This window comes from Porites lutea, chromosome 4 (assembly GCF_958299795.1).
Source record: "Porites lutea chromosome 4, jaPorLute2.1, whole genome shotgun sequence".
Taxonomy (NCBI): Eukaryota; Metazoa; Cnidaria; class Anthozoa; order Scleractinia; family Poritidae; genus Porites; species Porites lutea.
The window spans coordinates 8,209,283-8,235,534 of NC_133204.1; the positions used below are offsets into that span (position 1 = coordinate 8,209,283).

A 26,252-nucleotide genomic window follows, 5' to 3' on the forward strand; every position below is an offset into this window, starting at 1 on the left:
CCCCCCCCCCCCCACACACACCCCTAAATTTTTCCACTGACAAATCAGTGTGACAGGTACCTGGTTCCATTGGCGTGGGGACTTATGGCTGGAGGGGGTGGGTTTGCCAGCCATGGAGGCGTAACTCTGTCTAGGGAATAGCTGTGCAAAAAGTGGAAGCCCCTGGACATCTCGGGCACCCACCTCCATTTACCTCATAAATTTTAATGTGTCCCTTTTTCTCAGACATTCTGCAGTGAACTCAAAGAAAACTGTCATTTTGACCTGTCTTTTCGTCGTGTTTTTGCTACTCGTCTCCCGACTTATACATACTGGGTGTTTTTTGCAGAAGCCTGTTGCAGAGCAACGTGTTATTGGGCTGCCCAATAAAAATCCGAGGAGCGTGTTTGTCAAAAAAGAAAAAGACAAAAAAGCGGACGCATAACCAAGAGGGTGTTGCGTGTCGAAAGGGGATAGTCATTTCAGATAAATACAGTTTTGAAACTATTTAAACTGTTAAATTAGCCACTGCGTCACGCAGCTGGCAGAACAGTGTAGCCCAGTTATGAGGGTCTTGTTGGAAGGAGTTAGGAAGTGACATAAGGGTTGATTTTTATTTCAACAGGAAGATGTCAAGAAGATTCTGCAATTACAGCAGTCACCATCGCGCTCAAGAGATGTTGAAAACAAAGACGAACCCAAACAGGAGGCTAGCAGCTCTTCAGCTCAACCGGAATCGCCCTCATCATCAGCATCATCGTTTACTGTGCACTATATGCCCACTTCGTGTGACTCAGGAGCCTCATCTGATTCTAACGGTAAAGACAAGCCTGAGAAAGATGCATCTGTGGGAAAATCAACTTCAGAAACCTCGAAACGTGAAGCAAAGCCCAGTGTTGATGAAATAGAGCTCAAGTCAACAACCACAGATGAAGAGAGAAGGTTTGTCGGATTAATTTAGGTTTCTGGGAAACTGCGCATCTACTCCTCCCCTAAGCCATCATTTTGCCCTAAGTGAGAGTTAAGTGTTGATGTCAGCTAAGGGTAGGTGGCTAGTTTCCCAGAAACGTAAATTTATCCAATTTGTCCTATTCTTACTGCTGTATCTTCCTATTTGTAGTCTGTGTGATTGTTGTGAGATTTTGAAGTTGAATGCTACCTTCAACACAGTATGACGGCAAGAAACCGTATGTTATATTAATAAAGTCAACTCTCTCATAAGCGACCATGTCGCCACGTTTTCGTCCTAAAGACTCTTAAGTAAGCGCGAATTTAGACCACTTGCGACATATTAAGATTCATACATGTACTTGTCCTCCAAGCCTTGAGGGTATAACAACAATGAAAATCACCTTGAGGTTCAAGTATAAACTAGAGATCTTAAGATTGAGGTTTTCGGCATTTTCTGCGAACCGCGAACGTCAAGAAGTCGCGTGACCAGGGCCTTGCCGTCAGGTTTGCGGTTTGAGGTTCACGTTTGTGCGGCTAGATCACGCTATAGAGATAAGTGATTTACCGCAAGGGTTTTTGGCCCCTAAAACATCACAATCCCACGTTTGAGAAGAAATACGACTTTTGATAACTTTTTTTGCTTATCGATTATCGAAATCTTTTTCAAAAAAACGACATTTTGAAATCAATTCCTCAGCTAAAATAGAAGTAAGTAGTAATGAATACTAACATGGCAGCCGCAAGCTACCATCCGCGCATCTTAAGTCTCAAATATGGGCAGTCGTGTAACGTGAAACCGTTAACTGAACTGCAAACCACAGTTTGTCGTTTGCAGTAAAATGACCAAACCTTGATGTTGATTAAGATCTTGTTACTTTCATTGATAAGTTATTGGTAAAGTAGTCATGTAATTTATGATTTATGGTGGTGAGATTTACAGAGGTGTATGTACTTTTTCTTTTAGTAGTTCACCACATGCGATCCTGGAAAAACTTTTACAACATCATTTGGAGGCCGTCAAATTGGAAAGCAAACAGCAAGCTTCTGCGAAGGTTGGTGCTTGTTCTTGATATTTTTACTTAAAAAAGTTAAAATGATGAGCTACAATGCAGTGCTGTGCAATGTAATTGGGTGCCATGCAGTCCCATGCAATACAATGCAGTGCTTCCAACCAGCCTGCCCTCTACTCTCTATACCTGGTCTTTTCTCGCCTGTGGTCTGTTGACGGCGTTAATGTTTGTCCTTTTATTATAGGCTAGAAGAACGAGAGCCTCTTCGACAGAAAAGAGGACTAAAAGGCAAAGAAAATCTACAGAATTATCAAGCGCAAAAATCCAAGATGACGAGAATAATAGTGCAGAAAAAGATAAGCAAAATTTCAGAGAAGCTGCCGTCACTCGCAATTCGTTTACAACAGATCCCCTCCCTTGTCCATTAACTGGCGATGTTTCAAGGGAGACCACGAGCACTTCTGTCAACCACACGTTCTCTCTAAACGACAACGATTCTGTTCTCAGCGAGCAAAAACTTCCCAAGAATTTAGGTTTTGTTGATTCTCATCTATCCGAAGCAAAAAAGCAAAATAAAACTGCGCATGAGCAAGTGAATACCTCATTAAGGCCTGAGCAGAGATATCCCTTGGAAAGAGAGGACACTTCTCTGGTGACCAGTGGAAGAGTAGCGACAGGGGATTGTGTGAAAGAAGCTCCTCGCGAGAATATTAGGTTGAAAGACTCAGCAAAGACGCGTAAAGAGAGAACACCTGTCTTGGACAAGCAAAATAAGGTTGCGGATATTTCTAAGGATAATGCACAGGTCATGAAAAACGAAAGAGCAACGAGCTTAAATCGGAAACTTTCGGAGAAGGCTTCAGTTAAGAGCACAGCGGCAGAGCAAGCCCAGCCTTCAGAATTAGTAAGTTTGCTAAAAAAGAAATCCTCGGGGTTAGCAGAAGAAGTAAGGACTGAAGGCTCTAACAGTGTGGCCGCTAAGAACGTTACTGCAAATGAACCGGAAGGTAGCGTGTTAGAGGAGACATCTTCGATTTCACTCCAAAACCAAGGCGCTAAAACCCAAAACAATTTATCTGCAAAGGACGTTACTGTGGAAAAGCCGCAAAGTCAGTTTTTTGGGCACACACCGCCAATTTTCCCAGGAAAAGAAACGTGCAGTGGCTCTGAAAATGTGTCATCTAAGAGCAGTGTACAAGATCGACCCACAGAGAGCTTAATAGAGAAGAGGTCTGAGCAAGTAACAGTTAAAGAAGATAACCGCACTGCTAATGTTTCACCCACTGTGACGGAGAAAGGTTGGTTAGAACTAACGACCTTAAGGGGCAAGAGAAAAAAAACTGGAAAGCTTACGGTTATGGAACTATCTAAACCTACACCATTAAGTATGACTCGGAAGAGTTTTCATGACGCAGCAAAGGCGGCTGCAGATTTATCACCGGAAAATCTGTCCAGAAAGCCACAGGATAACCAGTCGGCTGCAGATGTGTCACAGGACAACCAGTTCGGACAGTCACAGGATAACCAGTCAGTGCAATTACAGGACAAAATTTCTAACGCGATGGAAGTTGATAATTTCCCGGCTTCACAGAAACCCCCGGCGATTCCCGATGCAAGGCAGTTGACGAAAAATTGTTTCTCTGTGTTTTCTTCCAATTCTTCTGACCATAATGGAGAGTTGTTTGCTGAAAAAGAGCTCAAAACGTACTCTAGAAGAATCACTCCAAATAAAAGGAAATCTATATCTACCTCCAAAGAAAATATCACTGAAAGGAGTACTGTTATCAGTAAAGTTTTAAAGATGGATAATTCAGAATCTCTGGATGCTGATGGCAACAAAGTAGAAGCTCATGAGAATGGGAACAAAATGGACAACCAAGTGCTTGACTCTGACCTATCAAAAAACACTCAACTGGAACAGAAATCTATCAAAAGACAACAAAACTCTAGAACAAAGGGGAAGATTTCTAGGAAAAAGTCAACCAGTGAAAACAAGATTCCTGCAAAGAGAGCCAAAAGCGGGGATAGTAACTGCGATAACACTGAAGCAATTCAAAATGACTCTCAAATGGAACTCGAAGACGAGGCAAGTAAATTTGTGGATTCTGTCAGTTTTGTGGCCGATCAAGCGATCGAAGATGTCACAATAAATCACAGTCCGACCATGAAAGACGTGCCGGGTGAACAATTTGACTTTGTTAAACCTAACGATGAAGTCCTTAACGATAAAAGCAAAGAGAAAATAAGAGAGATGACCAGTATAAGAAAGAAAATGAAGGAAAAAGAGAAGAAGAAGAAGAAGAAAAAAGAAAATAAAAATGAATTGCCAGCTTCAGCCACAGTTGTGAAGAAGGAACTCGTAGATGGTGAAAGCCTTGAAACAGTCGTTGACTCTGTCTTGGATGAGCAAATTGCTGTTATTTATAATGGAGAAGGTTAGTCTACAAAAAGTATTACATTTGTTATAATCATTTCCTTCTGCTATAGAACAGTTTCCAAGTAAATGTCAAATCTGATTGGCTGTTACTTTGGCTGTGCTCACCTGTATGTTGTGATTGGCTTGAAATCATCGTGCCACGTTATCAACCAATCAGAAGTGAAATGGAAGCCAACTGACCACTACAGAACATACCATAACATACCATAATGCTCTTTGTTCGTCACCCCAAGATTTTGCATAAGCATTGTATTCAGTTTCTCTTGGGGCCATTTTAACTCCCAAGAGAAGCTAAGACACTATTTATGCAAAATCTTGGTATGACAAACAAAGAGCATCATGGCATGTTATGGTATTTTCCGTAGTGGTCAATTGTGACTTGCTAGCACGTGTTCCCGCGCTTTGCCTAAGACGCTGGTTAATTAGATGTATTTCGAAATCTCATTGGTCAACTTGATTGCCTACTCACAACATGATTGGTCAGACTTGGTACTTTGGTTGAGTGTGTGTGCATCCTCGGAGACCCAGGGGCAGTCAGTCGGGTCGGGAGAAAAGGCGCGACGACAGTTTTCAAGTACGGGCGAAAGAGCCCCTGGGTACCGACTCTCACCGAAATATTTCCAAAAATTTAAGCGGATGCTGGCAAGTTAGCGAGACAATAGCCGTCGTGTACCAATTCACGAAAAGAACTCAGGAGAAACTGTTCTCCGATTGGGCACAATAATACAAAGCATTTTTGGTTCCCAATCATAGTTCGGTGAGAGTCGGTACCCAGGGACTCTTTAGCCCGTACTTGAAAACTTTCGTCGCGCCTTTTCTCCCGACCCGACTGACTGCCTCTGGGTCTCCGAGGATTGTGTGTGTGCAGTCACATGAACGCCTGCAAATTTTCAGCTCTTGATTTCTCAGAGGAAATGTGGTTAGTATTAGTACTACTGTTGTTTATCTATCTTGAAAATTTGTTGAACAGTCGGTTACATAAGGATACTTGATCGTAACTAGGTTGCCTAAAATTATGTTTTGGACTTAAAAGCAATTCGTTTTTCTTGCGATTCAGAACATCAAGAAAATGGTGCCGTTAACTCGACTGAAATCAAGAAGGAAGGTATTAACATTATTGTCTGTGCGCTCTTTGATACTGTTACTGTGGATTTACATTCTCCTTCAATCTCCAGTGGCAGCAAAGATAGCAACAAGATACATGCAGTCAATATTAATGTGCAGTGGAACCTCGATATAATGAAGGGCCAAGAGACTTACAGAATTTGTTCGCTATCTCTAGGATTCGTTATATCGAGGCTCTTTTCCATATATTTTACTTTTACTGGGGTAAAGAAAATCGTTCGTTATACCGAGGACCTTGTTATATAGAGGTTCGCTATATCAAGGTTCCAGTGTAGCTGATACTTAGCTTTGATTCCTGGTAGTAAACTCAAGCTTTTCAGCTGTTAAGTTGAACTAAAAAACCCATGGCGAGCGGAGGCTCTGTCGTACAATAGGGTGCAGTGGTGTGGATTTACTACTGTAGTAGCTTAATTTAGTCACTGTAGCCATTAGTGAGCTTACATGTGACCCTTTAAGCACTAAGAGTGATCAGCAGCAAATTTCTCCTTGTAATATCAGTGCTTTGTAAAACAGAGTGCTCATGAGAATTATGGACATGATCACACAAGATGAATTTGCTAGATATTTTATCAACTTCGCCCCACTACTTCTGTACGAAGTGAATAGGGGCAACAAATGAGAATTCCAATTTGGATCTTAGGGTTTAAAGGGTTAAGCAAAGACGTTTTTGAGGGACGCACATCAACTGCAAGTGGTCTTTTTTTGTCGATAGAACTTTGTGCAGTGAAGAGGGACTTTAAGATGTAACGACGCGGACGGTAACGAGAACGTCAAAAAAACAATAGGTTTTATTAGGAAAACGACAACTTTGCTCGTGCCCCACGCTTTTTTGTACATTTCTCTGCCCGTTTTTGCACGACTACGACGTGAACATGCCTAATTTCTCGTTTTATGGAGGACGTAAACACTTAGCAACGACGATATTAAATTTCTCTTTCTGTACTTGGATATGGTACCTTGGAATTCAACTCCAGGAGGGTTCGCCTACATTTGACAAAGTAAGTGGGTAGGAACAATTGCGATAAAGACTGAAAGAACGTAAATTCACTTTTTAAGCGACGTTCTCAATGCCGTCGCGTCGTTGGATCTTAAAGTCGCTAATAGCGCTTTGAACGTTTTGAACAGTTGGCGGAGTGATTAGTGGTCTACTTACAACTTTCGTGCCAGCTATACTTCTTTTTTTTAATCATTTTAGTTTATTTTATTTGTCCTACAGTAGTTGTCAAAGAAGAAGAGAAAACTGAAGTGGTAGAGAAGCCAAAACCTGGGAGAGGAAGAAAGAAAAAAGAAACAGAAACAAAAGAAGTGGAAAGAGGAAAGAAAAGAAGGGGAAAGAAACAGAATGAGAACAATGGTAATTTATATCAATGTGTTCTTCAATTACTTGATAAAATAGGAGCAGGGGATCGGACGCGAATGTCTTATCATAAGGGTGAAATAAAGCAATCAAGTCAAGTCAAATTTAGGCAGGGTAGCCCTATCAGCCATTGGCTGGTATCAAAAGGGGCCCTGCGTAAATTATGACTACGTGATAAAAAATTAAAAATTACTTTAAAATTATGTACAAGGATTTTAAAAAGTGCCTAAAAGGGAAATTACCCGGCCTATTATCATAATTTGTTTAAGATCAAGAAAAAAAAGAGGGAGCTATCGAAGTTACCTAAGATTATATTAATTGGAAACAACTAATGGCTAAATGAATTCTAGTATCATTACTGATCTGTATCAAACGTTTATGAGGTCTTATTAGGTGAGAAGAAGGTGTATCCAAAGTTAATTAGTAATGGTAACAGGACTGAGTGGAGTCCAATTCGGTCTGTAATCATACGAGTGATTAACAAAATCGGACGACCGCGTAGCGGGAGTCCGATTTGTTTAATCACGAGTATGATTACAGACCGAATTGGATGACACGAAGTTCTGTTACCAATTAATCATAACTTTAACAAAATTTGAGATATATAGGGCTCTTTTTAAATCAAAACACAAGAAATTCTAAGATTTTTCCGCTAGCAATGAAAAAAAAAAGCCATTTAAGCGCGCGCGTGATGGCGCGTACTGTCCAATTACTTAGGCATGACGCGTACTGTCCTATTAAACTGTCCTATGAAGGCTGAAATCAGGGCAGTTGAGAACCAATCAGATTTGAGAATTTTGTTATAGTTATGATTATACAATTAATAATTCATTACCCCAAAACCTGCGACCTGCTCGCCATGTGAGTCGCCCATAGCTCAGTGGTTAGAGCGTCCTATCGGTATCTGGAAAGTCGTGGGTTTGATTCCCTCTTGGGGTCGAATTTTTTTCTGAGCATTTCTCAGTTCTGCTTAAAATTCATTAACCCAGTTAATTTGTATTGAGGCTTACAGAGGAATAGGTGTGACTCAATACTACCTATATGGCCTTACATAAGAAAAAGGCTCCGCTCCCTCAGGATTGGCTTGGGACACCAATATGGCCGTGGTCGCATTAGTTTGGGGCACCAATATGGCGGACGTGACGTCTTGTCAAAACACTGACTCTCTTGATTAGTCCGCGTAGTCTTCAAACTCAGGTCTTCCAACCCTTGCAGGTCGTTTTCGTGTGATAATAGGGAGCTTTAGCAACGACGACGGCGACGGCAACGAGGACATCAAAAAAGCAATAGGTTTATTACTCAAAACAACAACTTTGCACGTGCATCACGCTTTTTTGTACATTCCTTTACCGTCCTTGCACGACTACGACGTGAAAATGCCTAATTGCAAGGTTTTATGGAGGATGTAAACAAGCGACGACGAATGTCTTTTTCTCTCTCTAAACTTGAGTGCGGTCCTCAAGAAATCAACTCCAGGGAAATTCGCCTACACTTGCCATTTTCAGCAAATTGGAGTAAACGCCACAAAGATTGAAAAAACGGGAATTCATTGTAAAACTGACGTTTTCGCTGCCGTTGCCGTCGTCGATGCTAAAGCTCCCTAATAGTGAGTTTACGCAACAGGACGACAGAAAGAAGAGGACGTCAGAACGCTTGTGTGTGACAGACGTGACAGGCCTATGACGTATGTGTTTTGTGGTGACCTTCACTAAGTTAATGTATTCTGGTCTTTTAAAACAAGACATTTTTAAAGGAGGGTGAAGTTCGGCGGAAGAGTTCTTTTAAAAAAATTTTTGTCCCGCTTGTCACACAAGGTTCGCCTTCTTCTTTCCTCTCCCGTCCTGTTGTGTAAGCTCACTTTCGTGGGATTTATCCCCGGTCAGACCAATAAAATGATTAGGACGAAACTACAGTTTGCTCTGTAAAGGATTACCCTTCGCTTTGCTCCGAGAAAGTCTGAATTGTGATCTCCAACTACGGCATACAAAAGCAATGTCTTTCATTAGGGCTCTGTAATTCGTAAGAATTTTTTGTTATTTGAAATAGAATAATCACATGCTAGATGGTTGTGTTTCTCTTGTCTTGTCTGTAGGAGATAAAGTTTCGCCGAATTCTGAGCAGTTCTTTCTGCAGGTATGTAAATGTTAGGTTAACGAAAGACTGTTTAGTGTAGTCATACGCACCCAGTCTCCCCTCGCCCTCGAGAGGCATGATGTTTGGTTTGTTTGGTTTTGTGTTTCACACGTTGCCTACCTCGAATAGCTTTTGCTCATATGTAGGTGTTGTGCATTTCTTTGCTGGTAATAAAGTTTTTGTTTGTTTTTTGTTGTTTGTCGTTTGTCCGTTTTCTGACATCAGGCTCGAGGCACGAGTTAAACCAATTTAATTTGTTTGTTTTTCTAGGACAAAGTGTGTTCAAAGTTTTCTGATTTGCCAATGTGCAGAGATTGCCGGGATATCAATGGAGAGAAAACTGGATTAGAATTCTGCAGATTTAACATGTTTCGAAGGTAGGTATATATAGGCGAATCTTTGCTGACTGTTTACATTTTTACAATAACTTGAGTTTGTATCGAAACGACCGGTTGCCGGTCTAACAAATCTCTCCTTGTTTACCCTTAAGGTTAAAAAAGAGGAAGAATGGAATTGTGTTAGTCGCTGGTTTCCAGCTCCCGGAACACGCTGCTCCTGAGGATTTCTGTCCTTGGGTTGCGCAGGATCAAGGTTTGTGTACCTACTAATTTGTATGATTCATATTCTTTTTGAAATGTAGTCACTTTAAAGTGATAGGGGAAAAAGCAACAAAAACACGTTAAGACAAAAACATGGAAACCTTTCGATCATCGGTGGATTTACAACATACCACATCTTTTAGATTAACCCGAATCCCACGTTCAGTTTGTTAGAATGTCAGGCCACTGAAGTGGATGCAATGTAAAGGTCAAGGATTTACACTACACCACGATACGTTATGTTACGGTGTGATGGCGATACAATGGCCAGGTGCACGTAAGGCGACAGTAGCCTTTAGTCTTACATGAATACGCGAAGAACAAAGCAGTATGCCTTGGCTGAATGCTCTTTACATTGCAAACTTTATCTTAAGCTGGCCTCTTCACTGAGCCTGCGTTCAATCTGTACCCGCTGCTAGTTACCCAATGACGCAAGAAGTGCATTAAAGGCTTTTTCGCGCCTTTTTTTTACCAACACACGGTCTCCCGTATTGGTTGAATCCACGTTGTCTCTTTCACTTGGCGGTTGCTTCAGGTTCCTCTCTCCTTTCTTTGTTAAAGGTCTGCCAGATCTTCCGTGTGTGACGCGCATTTTAGTTTACAGCACATCTGACACAATTCATATTTGCGGATTGTAGCTTAACTAGAAAAAATTTTTTTTCATTTCATAGTTGATATGATGGACAAGAGTACGTCTCTTTACATTCTTTCCCACATTGGAGATCAGTTCTGCTCTGTCATGCAAGAAGAAAAGAAAGCCATAACACAAGCTGGAGAAAACGGTAACAAAACCAGGCAAAGTTTGAGTGGAAAGCGGTGCATTGTGATTTTATAACAAGTTAACATTGGGTGTTAACTGGCAGGGTGTTCATCAGGGATCGGAGTTCAGAAAATTCTCCGTTCACTGCGCAGAATTCTCCGGCTAACTTTCGGTAGCCTCTGATTACTTTTTATTCAAACGTGGAGCCGCTTTCAAAATATTCTCCTGTAACATTACACCTTTCTCCTGCACTAGAATTCTTAATGGAATCCCTATAACAAGAGTTATTGCAATTAAAACGAGCCAAACGTGTAGGATTTTAATTTAAACACCTTCGGGCCTTTAACTTCATCTTCGACAGTCTTGGAAATTAGAAATGGATGTAGGATGTAGTGGGCAAACCTGATGCCAGAGCCCCTTTTATGAAGGAACAGGTTTAGAAAGCAAATGAGCGATAACAATACTGATAAGAATTGTTATCCCTGGAGTCTGTGTAGGTGAACACTGGTCTCCCTGTATGTGAGGTCGTCGTTTTGTATGGGCCCTCAATGGGTTTACAAGTGCGATAAGTAGGTGCTATAATCTCACGTTAGTCTTTAACTTCTCTAGTGAAAGTGGTGTATAAACGCGCCGTTCAAGGTGTCAGAGAGATGTGCGATGTTTGTGCCACCACCATCTTCAATATGCATTGGGTGTGTCACAGGTGCGGGTTTGGCGTGTGTCTAGATTGCTACAATCTGCGAGTCAAGGAGCGGGAAGAACAACCTGGTAAGTGTTTTAATTTTGATAATCTGTTACTTGTTGAATATAGCGGTTTTCAATTGAGTGACGTAAAACCATATCTGACCAATGATAATAGATGCAGGCAATCCAAAGAACCACTCAGAATTCGAAAAGATGTAGCTGGCACTTAGCGTGGAAACCCGTGCGAAAACAAGACAGCTCTTTTGGGTTTTACTCTTGATTGGTGTTAGAAAGTGTTCAACAATCACACCCTTAAGCTAAGTATTCCCGCAATACTTTTGAAAAACCACACCAACATAGACAAGCATGACATCAATAGCAAAGGTCAGCAGTAGTAACTACCTCTTGATCACGATTTTCGCGACACTTTTTGTCGTTTAACAACTATCGTTCGCGTTTGAACTAGAGGAAGCTGTTTTATTTAAGTTCGTAAAATAGCATAATTTGGCTAAATGTTCTTTTTTTTTATCCCTGTCGCTTTAGGTCATGCTGGAAAAAGAGTCTTTGAGTTCAAATGGTGTATGTGTTGTCCAGGAATTTGCCACCAACCGAAACACTTATCTGTGGCACAGATTATACCGAAGACAGGTAAGTTAAGACCAACAACAATTTTACTTGTTAAATTAGATCGGTCTAGTACAATGTGGACTACGAGCAGTGTCTCTTTTCAGTTTGTGGAGCGCAACGAGCGGGCGCGAGATGGGAGAGACGCCTGCGCTCCCATCACTAAAACTAAAGAAAGAGAGAGACTGCGCGCAGTCTAAGTACAGTGCGGTTTAGATCACTAATAGTTACGAAGCTTATCGATGCTAGACAATGCAAAAGACGATAAATACGCCCCAAGAGATACTACTGTTTTGTAGATATTTTGTGACTGCTCTCAAGCTGAAAATGTTTTGAGTTTAGAAACTTCAGTATAGATATCCTCCACTAAAACTGGAATTGTGGGCCACGAGAGAAAGTGGTTACGTCGGCAAAATTTTTGTTTTATTTTCTGTTTTTTTATAGACGTGATAATCAAATGCACCTAAAAAGGTCTAATGGTAACTTACAGGAAAAGGTCAATTGAAGCAATATGACTGTTTAAGCCCTTAGAGTGATCAGTATCAAATTTCTCCTTGTAATATCAATGCTTTGTAAAACAGAGTGGTCATGTGAATCACGGACATGATCACACAAGATGAAATTGCTTGTTTGTATTAACTTCTCCCCACCATTTCTGTAGAAAATGTATAGGGGCAACAAATGAGAATTCAAATTTTGATCTTAGGGTTTAAAGGGGCAAGGGCTTATTACATCGGCGTGGTTAAACTTCTCAACGAATTTTCCATTCTCATTTATAGTTCTTTCAGACCTTGGTGATGAATTGCACAGGGCAAGGGATGCGTGGAAGATTGGTAAAACATGTCCTTGTAACACGTTTGTTAATGATGAAGACAAAGAATCGGGCGCTAAAATTACGGAGATTTCTCATGATGCGTTGGACAAGACCAATAATAAGGAAGAAGAGAAGCAATTGCAAAATAGCTGCAAGGAAGTAGCCAGAGGGGTGACTGTAAAATTGGAACCTGGATCCGCCGCGGCCGCGTCTGAATCGGCCAAGTCTGACCAAGCCAGGTCTGATGAACTAAAGTCTGACTGGGGCAGTTCTGACTTAGGGAAGACTGAACCAGCTAAGTCTGACTCGGCAACATCGGCACCACTGAATCAGAATCTTCTTGCTGTCGATAGTGAATCAGGTGAAGGTGTAGATGATGTGAACTTGATATGCGATGAAAGCATGGGGATCGATTCCCCCGCCAGTCATGAACAATTGTGGCTTACCGAAGAAAAGCGGCGAAACCATTTCTCGAAAAAAGCTGGCTTTGGCTTGGTTGAAGCCAAACCTCGCCAGAACAACGAGATATCCTCTGGTCTCAGTCTACTTATGGACTACAGCTCATCCGCGGAGGGCTCCCCGTGCGAGTCACCTGCTAAGAGCGATAATCAGACCAAAATTGGAGCTTTTGACTTCCCGTTTGTAAGCGGACTTGATCTGCTCGCCCTTGCTTGTGAGAAAAATGGTGGATTTTCGCTATATGAAAGTGTAACTCAGGATGATCAGAAGCACAATAACGAAGCGGAGTGCTCGAAACCTGAGCCACAAGGTGAAAAGAAAGAGGAAGTGATCAGAAATGGTAATTGTGTTCACCTTAAAGTTATTAACTAAACTTCCCTCGTACTCGTTTGGAATGCGACGTTTGTAGAAAAGTGTTATTTGGCGAAGTATTTTAAAACCTCTAACTGCGGATTAGAGCAAAGAGATTCCATGATCATAAATCTAACCACACTGTAATGTAGACTAACTTTCTTAGCAGCTTTAAAAACTCTTTCGTGAAAAAACTAAAAAGAAACGTGCACTGTTAGAAATCCATCATTGGCCCTTGGATTCGCAGGTGCTGTAGAGGATATTTATTTATAGTATTTATTTTATTGTATGTTGGTGATACTCTGTTTTAATCTTATAACGGAAACCGGTCGTTTCGATAGGAACTCCAGCGGTGAAACTGCATGACAGTTTCGATCACTGAAAATATATTTAGCGCAGGAACAAGAAAAACATATGGGGTGAATTTTACTCGTGCTTAAAACCAAATACGTGAAACTATTCACATCTCGACCGAATCAGCTTTATATCAAAACGACTGGTGAGCTTCAATAACTTTTGTGTTATCGATGTTATTATTGGAAGACAACATATACCATTGACTAATGCGGGAACCAGGTAATAATGTTAACCATTTCCTTTTATCAGGTTCTGTCCTAGTTGCTACACCCAGTGAATGCACAAGTGCTGAGAGTTCAGATGAAGTGCGCCAGGCCACACCCATTGTGCCTGATCGCGCAGGACTGGACCCTCCTATGGATGCACCACACTCGTGGCTCTGTAATGGCCGCTTACTGAGACTCTTGGATCCTAGAGCGCCAGGAAACGTGAAAGCCTTTGAAAAACGTTGGAAAAGGGGCGAGGTAACTGGATGACTGATAAATTATCTTCTTTTTTTCTAAATTCCTCAACTTCGCTCATTCAAGGAATTCTATCTGGGTACCTTCATTTTAACCTATCGGTTGTATGTCCTTTAATTGACTGATTGATTGATTGATTTTTTTCATTTCTTTCTTACTTTCTTTCTTCTTTGTCTAGTATTTATTTTTTTAACTTATTTATTTGAACCCACGACCCTCCGTGATCTAGTCGGATGCTCTAACCACTTGAGCTACTGGATACTCTATGGTGAGCAAGGGCCAATTTGTGGGTCTCGACTGGAACCGCATCACGCGGCTACACAGCCAAGTAATGATAGGCACACAAGAAGTGAAGAACTCACTAACAGCATCGCGCTGTCACCTTAAAACATATCAAAGATATGCTTTAATGCACACTTCTTGTGTGCCTATCATTACTTGGCTGTGTAGCCGCGTGATGCGGTTCCAGTCGAGACCCACAAATTGGCCCTTGCTCACCATAGAGTCTCCAGTAGCTCAAGTGGTTAGAGCATCCGACTAGATCACGGAGGGTCGTGGGTTCAAATCCCATCTGGGACTCGGATTTTTTTCCGAGTCCTCCTCAAATTAATATCATGTTGTTGTTGTTTCATCTTTAATAAACTTATTAATTAATTAATTTAATTTAATCTTCTTATTCCTTGCATTAGCCGGTTCTGGTGAGTCACGTGGACAAGTACATGAACCTTGATCTATGGACACCTGCGGCTTTTGGCAATGAGTTCGGTAAGTTTTCTTCTTTTGTACTCTCTCTTAGTCTGGTTGCTCAAAGCACTTGTCTTTGTAAACAAATAGACATATTTTAATGCACTTTCTTGTATTTAATTTTGGTTGACAATGAATTTAACTGCTGTTGAATTCTTTTGTCATAATCAGAAGACAGGTAAAGTCCTCAGGCAGTTGCCTACAGGGTTAACTTTAATGGTACTACCCCCTGTATCCTGAACTGATCCCCCTAAAACATCGCGTACGTTTCTCTGTCCGACGCTCTTAATCACCACGTTGCCCTAATAATAGGAAGGTCGGCTGCTGTAAATAGCTTGCTTGTGTCGTGTTTTATTCATTTCAGTTTTCGTTCTGTGGTTTTCAGGTTCTGAAATCGCTGATGTTGTCAACTGTAGAAATGGAGTAGTTGTAGAGAGGTTCAAAGTTGGTGATTTCTGGCTGGGCTTCGAGAGCATTAAAGGTTTGTTTGCCGATAAGGCAAAATAATGCCGTTTAATTTCTCCTAAACAAGCGATGTTCGTTCTGTTCAAATGGTCGAGGTCGTGATCTTTGAAATTATTTTGACTTTCGTCAACTACTAGTCTAAAATGTCATACGTCACCACCCCCTAACCCGTGGGGGGCGCGGGGGTGGGGGAGGGGGGCGGAGTCATAGTCAACTACCAACCTCCTTTTGCTTGTCATGCAATCTCTCCTACATTCTCTTTGGGAGGTTTGCGTGACGAGCCAAAAGGACGTTTCCGTGTCAGGGTTAAAAAAAATTGAATTCCAGCTTGTCCTTTGAGTAAGTAGTTTTCCTATTTTTCTTACCCACCCGGGGCCACTTTTTGCTCGTCTTAGTCAACGATTCTGTTCGAAATTGACTTGCATGGACCCTTGGCCATTTGGTAAGTGAACTTTAACCCTTCAAACCCCAACATCAACATGCATCTTCTCCACGCTGTTCTTCATACATTCCTTATGGTACTGCTTGAGAGAATTTGTTCTTACATCACAACATTTCATCTTTGGTGATCATTTCATTAATTCTCATGACCTGTATGTTTGTTCAGGCAGTGTTATTGTTGGGAGAAATTGGATGTGGGTCACTATTGGGGCTTAAAGGGTTAAAAGTTGCTTGCTTAGCAAGAAAATCTACTTGTCCTAGAGAACCGGACTGGACTTTTTCGAGCCTTGCTCCGTCAGAGTAGAAGGTTACTACGAGCTGGAACTGACCACAAATCGCGGCTTATCCTCGGTCTAAGAACCTGTAACCTTCATGGCTAACGCAAAAGAAATTAATAGGTCCTAGGAAATTAAAGGTTGAAAACAAAGAAAAACTTCACAGGTTCTTACACTGATGTAAACCCCAAATTTTGCTGAAAGAAGCGCCTTTAGTTGACAAACTCATCGTTGCATAACAAGCTATAGACCATTCCCGTGCTTAAGAAGTCACATGTAAAAATTGATGTAAAATTGATGAAATCTGGTCGCTCTTTTTTAAGATTACTTGAATGCCATCCGTTTTAGTCTTCTTCAGTATTGCCCATTCGTGCTTCTGTGTTTCAATATTGTTCTTTTTTGTTTGAATAAGTTATTTAGAAATTTCAATCAATTCTGTGGTCATTTGGAAAGTGCTACGTTAATTACCTATGCTCGACTGTCCTAGCCTTTTTTGAAAGTAGTGAAGAACTCTTTTGTGTCCAAACCTTTTTCTCTCAGATCGTCCTTTAGACAGCAACGGAGAACCAATGCTTTTGAAATTAAAGGTAAATATGTCGCTCTTATTACTTTAATTATATGCTATTTTTTTCTGTGGCCCAACCTTTAAAACTAAATTTGACATTTGACATTTCGGAGCAATGTCTAATATTTATGGCATTTTTTTAATTTTAGGACTGGCCGCCGAAGGATGATTTCAGTGAAAAGTTACCAACTCGGTAATTATTTTTTACCGTACTGCATTGCATTGTAAATGTTTTTTTTTTTTTTACTTGAAGTGTTTTCATGCCAATTTAATCAGTAACATAGCAATCCGAATTTGATGCGTGTTACCCCAACCACCCCTAAACATCTACGCACATTATTTAGGAGAGACCATGAGAAGCAAAGGTAAAAATGTGTAGTACCAGAAAATATCCATACCTCCCCACGGAGGGCAACGGAAATTCCGAGAAAGGGCGGGGGGGAGGGGGTGGCCTTTCTAGGTCTTTTTTCTCGGGGCTGCAAGTAATATTGGCGAGTTATTGCTCTTCGGCAGTGGCTCACTGTTAATTATTAGCTAAGAAAGAACTCTACAGGGCAAACTTGAATTTATTAGACCATGTATTAACATGAGAAAATGTTTTCTCACTTTATCTCAGAAGCAATTACATTTCCGGGGGGGTCCCAACCAAGGAAATCAAGGGAATTCCAGGGGCTAGGTGGTATGACAAGCACCCCCTGGAATGGAAATTCCAAGGGGGTGGGGGGTCTAAAGCAAAAGTGCCCTCCGTTGTGGGGAGTATGGATATTTTCAGGTACTACACATTGAGCTGTCCCAGCCAAGGCTTGAACTCGGATTTCCAGGTCTGAGTTCCTTAATTCACCATGCATTCACCCCAGACCAGAGAGAATTCAAAGGAATGGTTGCAGTTTTCTTGTAATAATTTTGATCACATTTTTATTGTACAGATTTGAAGATCTGATGAACAATGCGCCGTTACCTGAGTACACTAGAAGAGACGGTTCAAGAAATTTAGTCTCCAGGTACACAACTGTTATATAATTTTTCTTAAAAGGGTGTGTTGCTTTAAGTTTGAAACATCTATTTTTCCTTTTTTTAATAATCTCCAGGTTGTTATGATTTAAATAACGTTGCTTTTTTCCTAAGGTTGCCAGACTTTTTTGTCACACCGGATCTTGGACCAAAGATGTACAACGCATATGGTAAGAGATCCTTTGATTTTGGAATTGTAATAATATCTATATTACAAGAGAAAGGATATCCTTCGCTTTCTTGGGCAAGTGGCGAGTCTGGTTGCAGATTAAGGGAAATGCTGTAATGGCAGACAACGCGTATCCTGTCTTATCCCTGAGGACTGAAACTGTTGTGCCGCTGGAGGAACAGGAGACCTTTCTTATTTTTTTGTTTGTTCATTGTTAGGTTCTGCCGCGTGTCCTAAAGAAGGAACAACGAACCTTCATCTTGATATGTCAGACGCTGTTAACGTCATGGTTTGTAAAACAATAAGCACTTAATGACTGGTCCCGAGGGAGACATTTAATTTTGTTTCCTCCTCCTCGGGAAACTTTGAGATTCGACAATGAAGCTGGAACTCATTGCACCTCGTTGCCCGGTCGTCGGTCAACATTCGCGGGTAACAGTGCACTGTTACCCTCTGACGTCATAGATTTTGCAATGTTGCCCGCTCAGAGGTTTTACCGGCAAACAGTTTCATTTTTAGATGTCATGTGACCTCAAAGTAACCAATGACAGCGCGCGCAGTTGGGAAAACATTTCCAGCTGTATAACAATGATAATTGTCATTTCCATCGTCATCATCATTATCATAATTTAAGAGCCATCATTAAAAACATCATTTTTATCGCTATCGTCCTCATCGTAGGCTTGGTTGTTCAAAGCGAGGTTAAGATAACTCAGGGTTAGTGCGCAATTTGAATTCAAATATGAAAGCTTAAAACGCAATATCAGGTTAATTCTTTTTGTCTACAATTTGATGATTGGACGGTCTTTAAATAACAGACAAAAAAAATTTAACACCGGGTTAGCGCTAATCGCCCTTCGAACAACAGGAGCCAGGTTACTAGTGCGCATGCTTGGCACGTATGTAGCCAGCTTCGTTTGAACTACCTCTAAGACTGATTGGAGTGCACAGAACGCAATCTGATCACGCGCGTTGGGACCTTTTATTACTCGTAATCTGATCACGCTTGTTTTGACCATCTATCACATAAACTTGCGCAAATCTCAGCGTTGGAGCAAAAGGGTTTTGACCATCGATCGTTGTCGCCCGCACTCCCCAACCTTCAGTTTTTACTAGTTGGTAATCATCATCATCATCATCATCATCATCATCAGCCCCACCGTGACATTCGTTATCTTATAGTCGCGTTCGTTAAAATCTTCTACTTTTTACCATTACTCTTTCTTTTTATCAGCGCCATACAGCACTGCAAAAGTCAAGCTCGGCTAAATATAAATTGGGGAGAACTAAGTTAAAAATTCGCGCTTCACAAATTTATAAATTCTCCGAAATGTGCTTGTCATCCAACCTCTCTCTCACTCGCGTGACTTTCGCTTAATCGACTGATTACTGGAGCAGATATAAAATTAGTTACAGCAATAGAGGCAACTGGAGTAAGGTTCGTTTTATTGCAGGTGTATGTTGGAGTTCCTAGAGATGAAGGAGCGGGAGAAAAAGAAAGAGAAGACGCCATCAAAGCAGTGGATGAGGCCTGTGATGAATCACAGCAACTACGAGTCCGTCAAGAAACAGCCAGAATTGTAAGAAAATACTCTTTTGTTCCAGTTTGTATTTTTTCCCATAGCGAAAAAGGATCATTATACGTTTCTGGGAAACTGCCCACCTACCCCTCCCCTAAGCCAACATCTTTGTGAGAAGTAAGTTGGGGGGGGGGGGGGGTTAGGTGGGCAGTTTCCCAGAAACGTATGATGATCCAGAATGAGAAAATAATAGTGATAGGGGGTCACACAGAGTTATAACCAAAAATATTTATGAGTGTTTACATAGTGGAGTACGGGATTGCGCGCCACACTGTATCGTGTTGTGGGTTATAGCTTTTCTTTTATTGCAGGGCGCGTTATGGCACATCTATGCAGCAGAAGATGCTGACAAGATTAGGGAATGTCTTCGAGAGGTCAGTCGCTATCTTAGACTTGTGAAACATGAATATCAGGACATCCCACTTGTCAGGAACTTGTAGCATGCATAATTTAACACCGTGCTGAATGTTTTTTGAACTTCAGGTCGCCAAGGAACGGAGATCGAAACACCCTTCACATCATGACCCAATTCACGATCAGGTATGAGCAACAACAATGTCTTGAAACATCATTTGGAGGGTCAGAATAAGCTTTATAAACTATCCTATTGCTCGCTTGTTATTATTTTATTTTATTTTTTTTTATTTTATGACTGGTGTGCGACAGGTGGTGGCAATTTAAGCTCAGAGGACTCAGATTTTTTCTTTGCGTGGCCCAATCTCGTGACATAGCGAATATTTCATCTTTTTTTCCCTTGGCATCGTCGTTTTTATCAAACAAAACTTTGTGGCTATCAGAGTGTTGTTCTACAATTATGGGACAGGGGACAGAACTTTCTGTCGTCCAATTCTTTTTGTACTTATACTCGTGGTTACGCCCCACAGTATGTATTTGGCATTGCTGATCAGTCCTAGCCATATGAAGGACACGTGTCAGATATGAACCTATTAAATAAACTTGCATGTGTCTCTCTGTTGCTTAATGGTGTTTGTAAGGTCTTAGGTCTGATTAACGTTGGGGACTCGGCTGTTGTCTTGTCCAACCTTTGTGTAATGTCGAAACTCTCGTTTTTCGTGTTTTTTCGTGTTTTCAGTGCTTTTATTTGGATCATGACATCAGACAGAGACTGAAGAAGGATTATGGAGTGGAAGGTTGGGCAATCTGTCAGTGTTTAGGTGACGCTGTGTTCATTCCAGCTGGTGCGCCTCATCAGGTTCGTCTCGCACATAACTCAGAGTTACATGAGTAATTTCAGCCTCCAAATCAGGTGCTTTTCTGTTTGGATAGTCCTTAAGTGTGGAACTTTTTCTTGCAGGTGCGAAATCTTTACAGCTGTGTCAAGGTCGCTGAGGACTTTGTATCTCCAGAGGTAGGGTGGGGTTGAAATATTTCAGAATATTGCAGTTGTGGAGATGTTATGTTAAGATTGAGGGGACCTTGTCACGGCAGTCTAGTTGATTTTAGGCTGATTTAGCAACGGAACGGGAACCTTAGTTGACGACGGGAAAGCGCGCGAAAAGGACTAAACGCGACTTCCGGTGCTCAATTTGCCGCTCTGCTATTGGTCAAGGCAGTTGTTTGATTTGCGCGCGCCCTCGTCAACTGACGTTCCCGTTCTGTTGCTAAATCAGCCTTTTATTAAGTAAAGGCGGTTTTGAGCGATGCACGTCAACCGGAAGTGAGGTCTTTTTCATTTTAAAGCACCTTAACGGTACCAAATTTGTATTTCTAAATGTCTTTCCAATCATAGAGACGATTTGTCCAAAATTTTGGGCAAAACCACCTCCAAAAAATGAAAAAAGACCACTTCCGGTTGACGTGCGTCGCTCAAAAGCGTCTTTGCTTAAGCTCACTAATGTTGCCAATTTCACGTCCTTATTCACAATGGAACTTAACGTTGGCAACAAAATAATTGCAAATGAGAAAATCACACCTTTATGTCAAACAAATTTGTCTTCCAAGCATTTTATCAAACGTTACAACAACAAAAATGAACTTTGATAAACTGTTAGGCTAACAAGTTTTCACAGTCCCTTTTAATCTTCTTTATTTTTGTTCGTCCGTGCGTTGTTTTGTGTCTGCTGTGTTATTCTTACCTTCTTTTACTGTTTTAAGCTTTTTAAAAATGTTTTGTTCAATTTGGTGGCAGTTCCAACTGTCTGAATGTCGATGATGAATTTCGTGACAGAGGTCCTTTAACTTGTTCAATTTTACTCAGTGGAGTCATCTCCAGCTACTTTTGTGACTATCTTTAAGTTACGGTTGTATCTCTTCTTTTACTTTTGCCAGCGCATCGATCACTGTGTTCAAATGACGCAGGAGTTTCGTCACTTGTCAGACAAACACACAAACCACGAAGACAAACTTCAGGTAAAAACCGAATTATTTCTCTTTTCCAATTCAGGTTACCAAGTTCAAGACCAAATGAGCTCCTTGTAAAATAGTAACCTGTTCCAAGCTCTTACGTAGCCGCCGCTTATTTATTCTTGCAAAGGAATATGGAAAAAAAATTGACGCGCGCAGAGGCGCTTGGGAAATAGAGAAGAGCTTCCTTTCTTCCCTTGATGCACCGCAAACTCACAAAATCCTTCCTATTAATCACGGCGCGAATACAGAGAAGGGACTAGGTACGAGTCTCTAAGATAGTAATGTGTAAGATCGTGAAAACGTACTAACAGGCGAAATCCAGACTTGACATAAGAAGAGGGTCGTTAAAGGAATGCAAACAGGAACTTTCTACGTCTTTTCCCGTCTCCGCACCTTCTCCCAGATCGCGCGCGTCTTGACCTTGTTTTCGCGACCTCCCCACTATCTAAGAGCCTGGCACAGGCTTCCTTAAAGGGACCATGTCAAGCTGTTTGCTATCTTTTTAAATAAGTTCGCATCAATTGAATTCCAAAAAGAATTGGCCAGATTTGTTATTTAAGAATATATTTTAGGCAATGAAACTGTTATCAGTCGTCTGTTGCAAAGGATGGCAAGGATGGACACGGAAAAACTTGAAAAAAATGTGGGAAAAAAATCGAAACTTGAAAAAATTGGGTGAACATTTTCAAGTTTCCATGCTATATCTCCAAAGTCACTAAAAAAGTATTATGGTTGGTGCTTCCTGATAAAATTTGATTGATATCTTTCTCATATCTCTAACGGAGCATTTTGTGAATGGGAAAAGGCTGTAAGTAATGACTTCAACCCAGAATTGACCTAAAACCGAAATATACTTGTGGTATAGCATCTTTAATAAGCATATGTGAGAGTAAAAAAAAAAAATGAAGAGAAAGTTTATTTGCGGAGAAAACAAAACAATGTATAGAGTTCATCTGGGCTAATCATGTTCTCAAATTATTCTTATCACTCTTCTGATGGTTAAAAGCAAGAACTTTACAGACGAGACGTTTGATACTGATTATATTCTATCGCAGGTTAAGAACATAATCTACCATGCAGTGAAGGACGCTCTGAAATCTCTTCAACACTACGAAAAGGAGCTATCTTCAACCGAAGAGCAAAGAGGAGAGGAATGTGATAGAGTTGGTTAAAGATTTTTTTTTTTCGTGCGGTTTGAGGTTGAGCAGCTTTGTTCGGATGTAGATCCTTCGCGCGTTTTAGCTAGACTAGAATGATAAAAAAAACATTGCATTGCTTGCTGTTGTTGAAGAAGTATCAAATATTTAAGACGTAGAAAGGCTTTTGGAAATCGATGATCATCCAACTTGTTTTTCAAAAAAGTAGCTATGATTGTTATACGAAAACCTTTTTGGAAATCCGTTTGCAGTACTTTCCTTCTTTTTTGCTGTACATATTTCTTCTTAGGAAAAGAAAAATACGTATTAAATCCAATAGTTTTAGATAAAGATATTTTACAAATTACTGAACTAGCTGGAACCAATCATAACTTGAGTTTGTAAACGGAAGAACTCATACTTTTGGTTTCAAGTACTTAGTTGTAGTCATATAATTTGTCCTTAGTAAAAAGTGAGTTAACAATACTTTAATCGATTACTAGTATTTATCGTCAGTTGAGTGAGCGTGCGTTGACAGTTGATCAGTTCTCGCCAACATTCAAGTACTTGATGTGTTTATTAATTTTACGTTTATTTATAGGAGTTTTATTTTAGCAAGCTGCAGCTTTTTGCAGTTATTTTATGATGCATATATACATATATGGAGCGAAAAAAACGACAGTGGTGATACAGAAGGTAGACATATTCGAGAACTAGGAACTGGATGTATAATTGTCTTATAACAATGTCCTCCTGAAATTCATACGAAAAGTACAGAGCGTAAGCCATGAAGGCCGTTCGGGTGCGATCGTCTCTTCAGTCTCTTTAAGCTTTGTGTTGCCCCCTCCATGAAAAAAAAAAAAAAAAAGGTACCGTGACAAACATTGCACTTTTTGGGAGCGTAACGTGTTGACAGTTTTCACCTGCCTTAATCAAGCAGGGATTATTTCATCTCGGTTATTCTCATGAAAAAATAAATTGCAGTAATCTCTAGTTGTTATGAGCGCCTCCCCCCACCCACCTACTTCTTCCGAACACATTTGAAAAGAAAGGCCTTTTTTATGTCTCACTTTCTCTCTCCCCCTTTTTTTCGTAGAATGCAGGCTTATATTGAGATGTTGGTCGAGTGTAAATGTAAATAGCGTGTCTTACTTTACATTGACTTGTACATTTTCTGTGTCCAAACTATAGATTATGTATGCTTTGGATATTTTAGGCACGTTTTTTCGTGCGGGATAATAAACGAAACTATTTTTATACCTACAGAATTTGTTATGGTCTAAGGTTTTTTCAGATTAACTGAATAATATATGTTATGGTATTCACAGGATACAGGAATAATCTGTAGCTTGAGCGGGTAAATGCATCTCGAAATTGTTTCTTGCGTTAGACTGTTTTCTTTACAACACTGTATTATAAAAAAGTTAGTGGATTCGGATTTTGTGATACAGTAAACGGCAGGTTTATATCACATTAAGTTTAACAAAAATGTGGCAGTTTTTTTTCAAGACGTTCTAGTTAAAAGGCTTTATAAGGTAGATGAAGAAGCAGAAAGTGACCAAGTTGGGATTGCGAAAATTACTTTTTTTATAAACTGACCAAGATGGGGTCTATAATATGGCCACAGCATAGACCACAATGGGATAGGGGTTCTGAGAAGCCAGCGGCACATACCCAGCAAAAATTAATCAAGTAACCTCCTCCCCCCTCCTCCCCCCCCCAACGGGAAGTACGTCCGCGTGCCCCAGATATAAGCCCTCCTCTAGCTTGAATATTTATTATGAAGTTTTGAAGCTTGATTAAAAACCGCGTAAATGCAAAACGTATTTTCATCAGCACTGCTGTACCTTGTTTCGAAGCACTTTTTTTTTATTGTGGTTAGTGTAAGCCCTCCTAAAATCGATATCGGTGATCAATGTTGAGATGAATGTTATCTGACAGCACTACCAGTGACTGATCATTCGGGAGATCCTCAACAAGAAAACGCATCCGATGATTATTTATTAAGCGTAGAAGGAATGAACTTACTCAAACGAGAGAAAAACAGACAGATTTAGCAAACAACGCTACTTAAGTCCAATGAGAATGCGAAAGCGGAAGGAGGGATTGCACGCGACACTCGGCTGTTCTGCCTTTGGTCAAGTCTGCCTTTGGATTAGCCTGAATTTCATCCGATTACTTCGAGTCGTTATATCTCCCTCAGTTACTGAGAGGAGAAAAACGACTCGAAGCAATCGGATGAAATTCAGGCTACCTTTGGATCGATCTGCACACACTACGCATCACGTAGCCAAGCTGTCTTTGCTAAATTTGGACGACAATCGTACCAAAATAGACGGAGAATTTCTACCCCACCTTCCACCAAATCAAAACTAAGCTCAATTAATTTCACCAAATAAATCCTCTAACTTGTCTTTTCAAAAGCAGGACACCTCTCATATAGCGATTGGTTCAATTCATGGGCTTAGCTTACAGCCCGCTTGAAAAGAACTTTCATTTTGGTTTCAGGCTTACGAACAGCTTCCCCTTCAGAAAATGCCTGTTTTGTGGTTTTCTATTTTCTTCACTTCTTTTGTTAAACAATGAGTACGTCTGAAATCGAAAGCCAAGCCTTATATAGCGATTTTACTTGAACCGTAAAACAGACTATAACAAATAGTGCAAAATAGCGAGGGGTAAACAAAAGAAGACAATAGAATTGGTGCATAATAGTGCCTAGTACTCCACTACCTATTTTACGGTTCAAGTAGACTCAGTAAAACACAGGTATGTGCCGCTTTAAGAACTATGTCGGTTCACGGACTAAAGGTAAGCTTTAAAAGTCTTACAGATCTTTCTCGGCCTCTGCTGAGTAATTAACATATAAACGAAAATCCAAACTATCACAAAGTCAAAGACAATAACTGTCCAATTTTAGAACGTTTGTTCCTTGCAGTTATCTTTCTTTTCTCAGTCTCGATTTAGATTAATTAAGGCTAATCCTGCAGACCGCTGTAGCTACCGAAATGGAAACAACGGGATTATTGGGATATGTAAGACCATTTAGTCTAAGACTTCCCTTATCTATTTTTATGCTATCAAATCAAGAAAGATAAGATTTGGATACCTTTACAACTTCTGCTCAAGAAGACTAGGAAGCTGTACACCAACACCTGCAATTTTGAATCCAATTGTGACCTCATTTACGATATGATAAAGGGGATTAAGGTGAATTAAGAAAATGGCGTTTTAACTCGTTTTATAGTGTGGTTAAACGTGGTAAACACTTTCTTGATGCGTTTAAACGCCGGTGCTTAAGATCATCAAGCAAGCCGACAAACCCCACAATATCATTTTCATTCGGCATATATAACGCTTAGAAAATATTATCAGTCAGGCCTGCCGCTAATTGGAACGAA

The 26,252-nt window shown here is 40.6% G+C and overlaps 1 protein-coding gene across 3 annotated transcripts in view; it reads left to right on the forward strand.

The window, feature by feature from the left end:
- Window positions 1-24,122, forward strand: part of LOC140935631 (uncharacterized) — a 35,139-nt gene extending 11,017 nt beyond the window's left edge. For 2 of the 3 annotated variants that reach the window (XM_073385201.1, XM_073385203.1), the window contains exons 12-38: window positions 605-921; window positions 1,895-1,982; window positions 2,185-4,375; window positions 5,435-5,482; window positions 6,719-6,856; window positions 8,952-8,992; window positions 9,263-9,369; window positions 9,483-9,583; window positions 10,263-10,373; window positions 10,961-11,119; window positions 11,579-11,683; window positions 12,439-13,272; window positions 13,890-14,104; window positions 14,791-14,866; window positions 15,231-15,326; window positions 16,567-16,613; window positions 16,741-16,784; window positions 17,518-17,592; window positions 17,717-17,772; window positions 17,990-18,060; window positions 19,226-19,351; window positions 19,663-19,725; window positions 19,835-19,891; window positions 20,445-20,564; window positions 20,667-20,720; window positions 21,641-21,721; window positions 22,774-24,122. In XM_073385201.1, the coding sequence (XP_073241302.1) occupies window positions 605-921; window positions 1,895-1,982; window positions 2,185-4,375; window positions 5,435-5,482; window positions 6,719-6,856; window positions 8,952-8,992; window positions 9,263-9,369; window positions 9,483-9,583; window positions 10,263-10,373; window positions 10,961-11,119; window positions 11,579-11,683; window positions 12,439-13,272; window positions 13,890-14,104; window positions 14,791-14,866; window positions 15,231-15,326; window positions 16,567-16,613; window positions 16,741-16,784; window positions 17,518-17,592; window positions 17,717-17,772; window positions 17,990-18,060; window positions 19,226-19,351; window positions 19,663-19,725; window positions 19,835-19,891; window positions 20,445-20,564; window positions 20,667-20,720; window positions 21,641-21,721; window positions 22,774-22,890 (5,538 nt within the window). In that variant the 3' untranslated portion in view covers window positions 22,891-24,122. The remainder of the gene's footprint in view (window positions 1-604; window positions 922-1,894; window positions 1,983-2,184; window positions 4,376-5,434; window positions 5,483-6,718; window positions 6,857-8,951; window positions 8,993-9,262; window positions 9,370-9,482; window positions 9,584-10,262; window positions 10,374-10,960; window positions 11,120-11,578; window positions 11,684-12,438; window positions 13,273-13,889; window positions 14,105-14,790; window positions 14,867-15,230; window positions 15,327-16,566; window positions 16,614-16,740; window positions 16,785-17,517; window positions 17,593-17,716; window positions 17,773-17,989; window positions 18,061-19,225; window positions 19,352-19,662; window positions 19,726-19,834; window positions 19,892-20,444; window positions 20,565-20,666; window positions 20,721-21,640; window positions 21,722-22,773) is intronic. The other variant, XM_073385202.1, reaches the window with a different exon arrangement.
- Window positions 24,123-26,252: the final 2,130 nt, after the last annotated feature.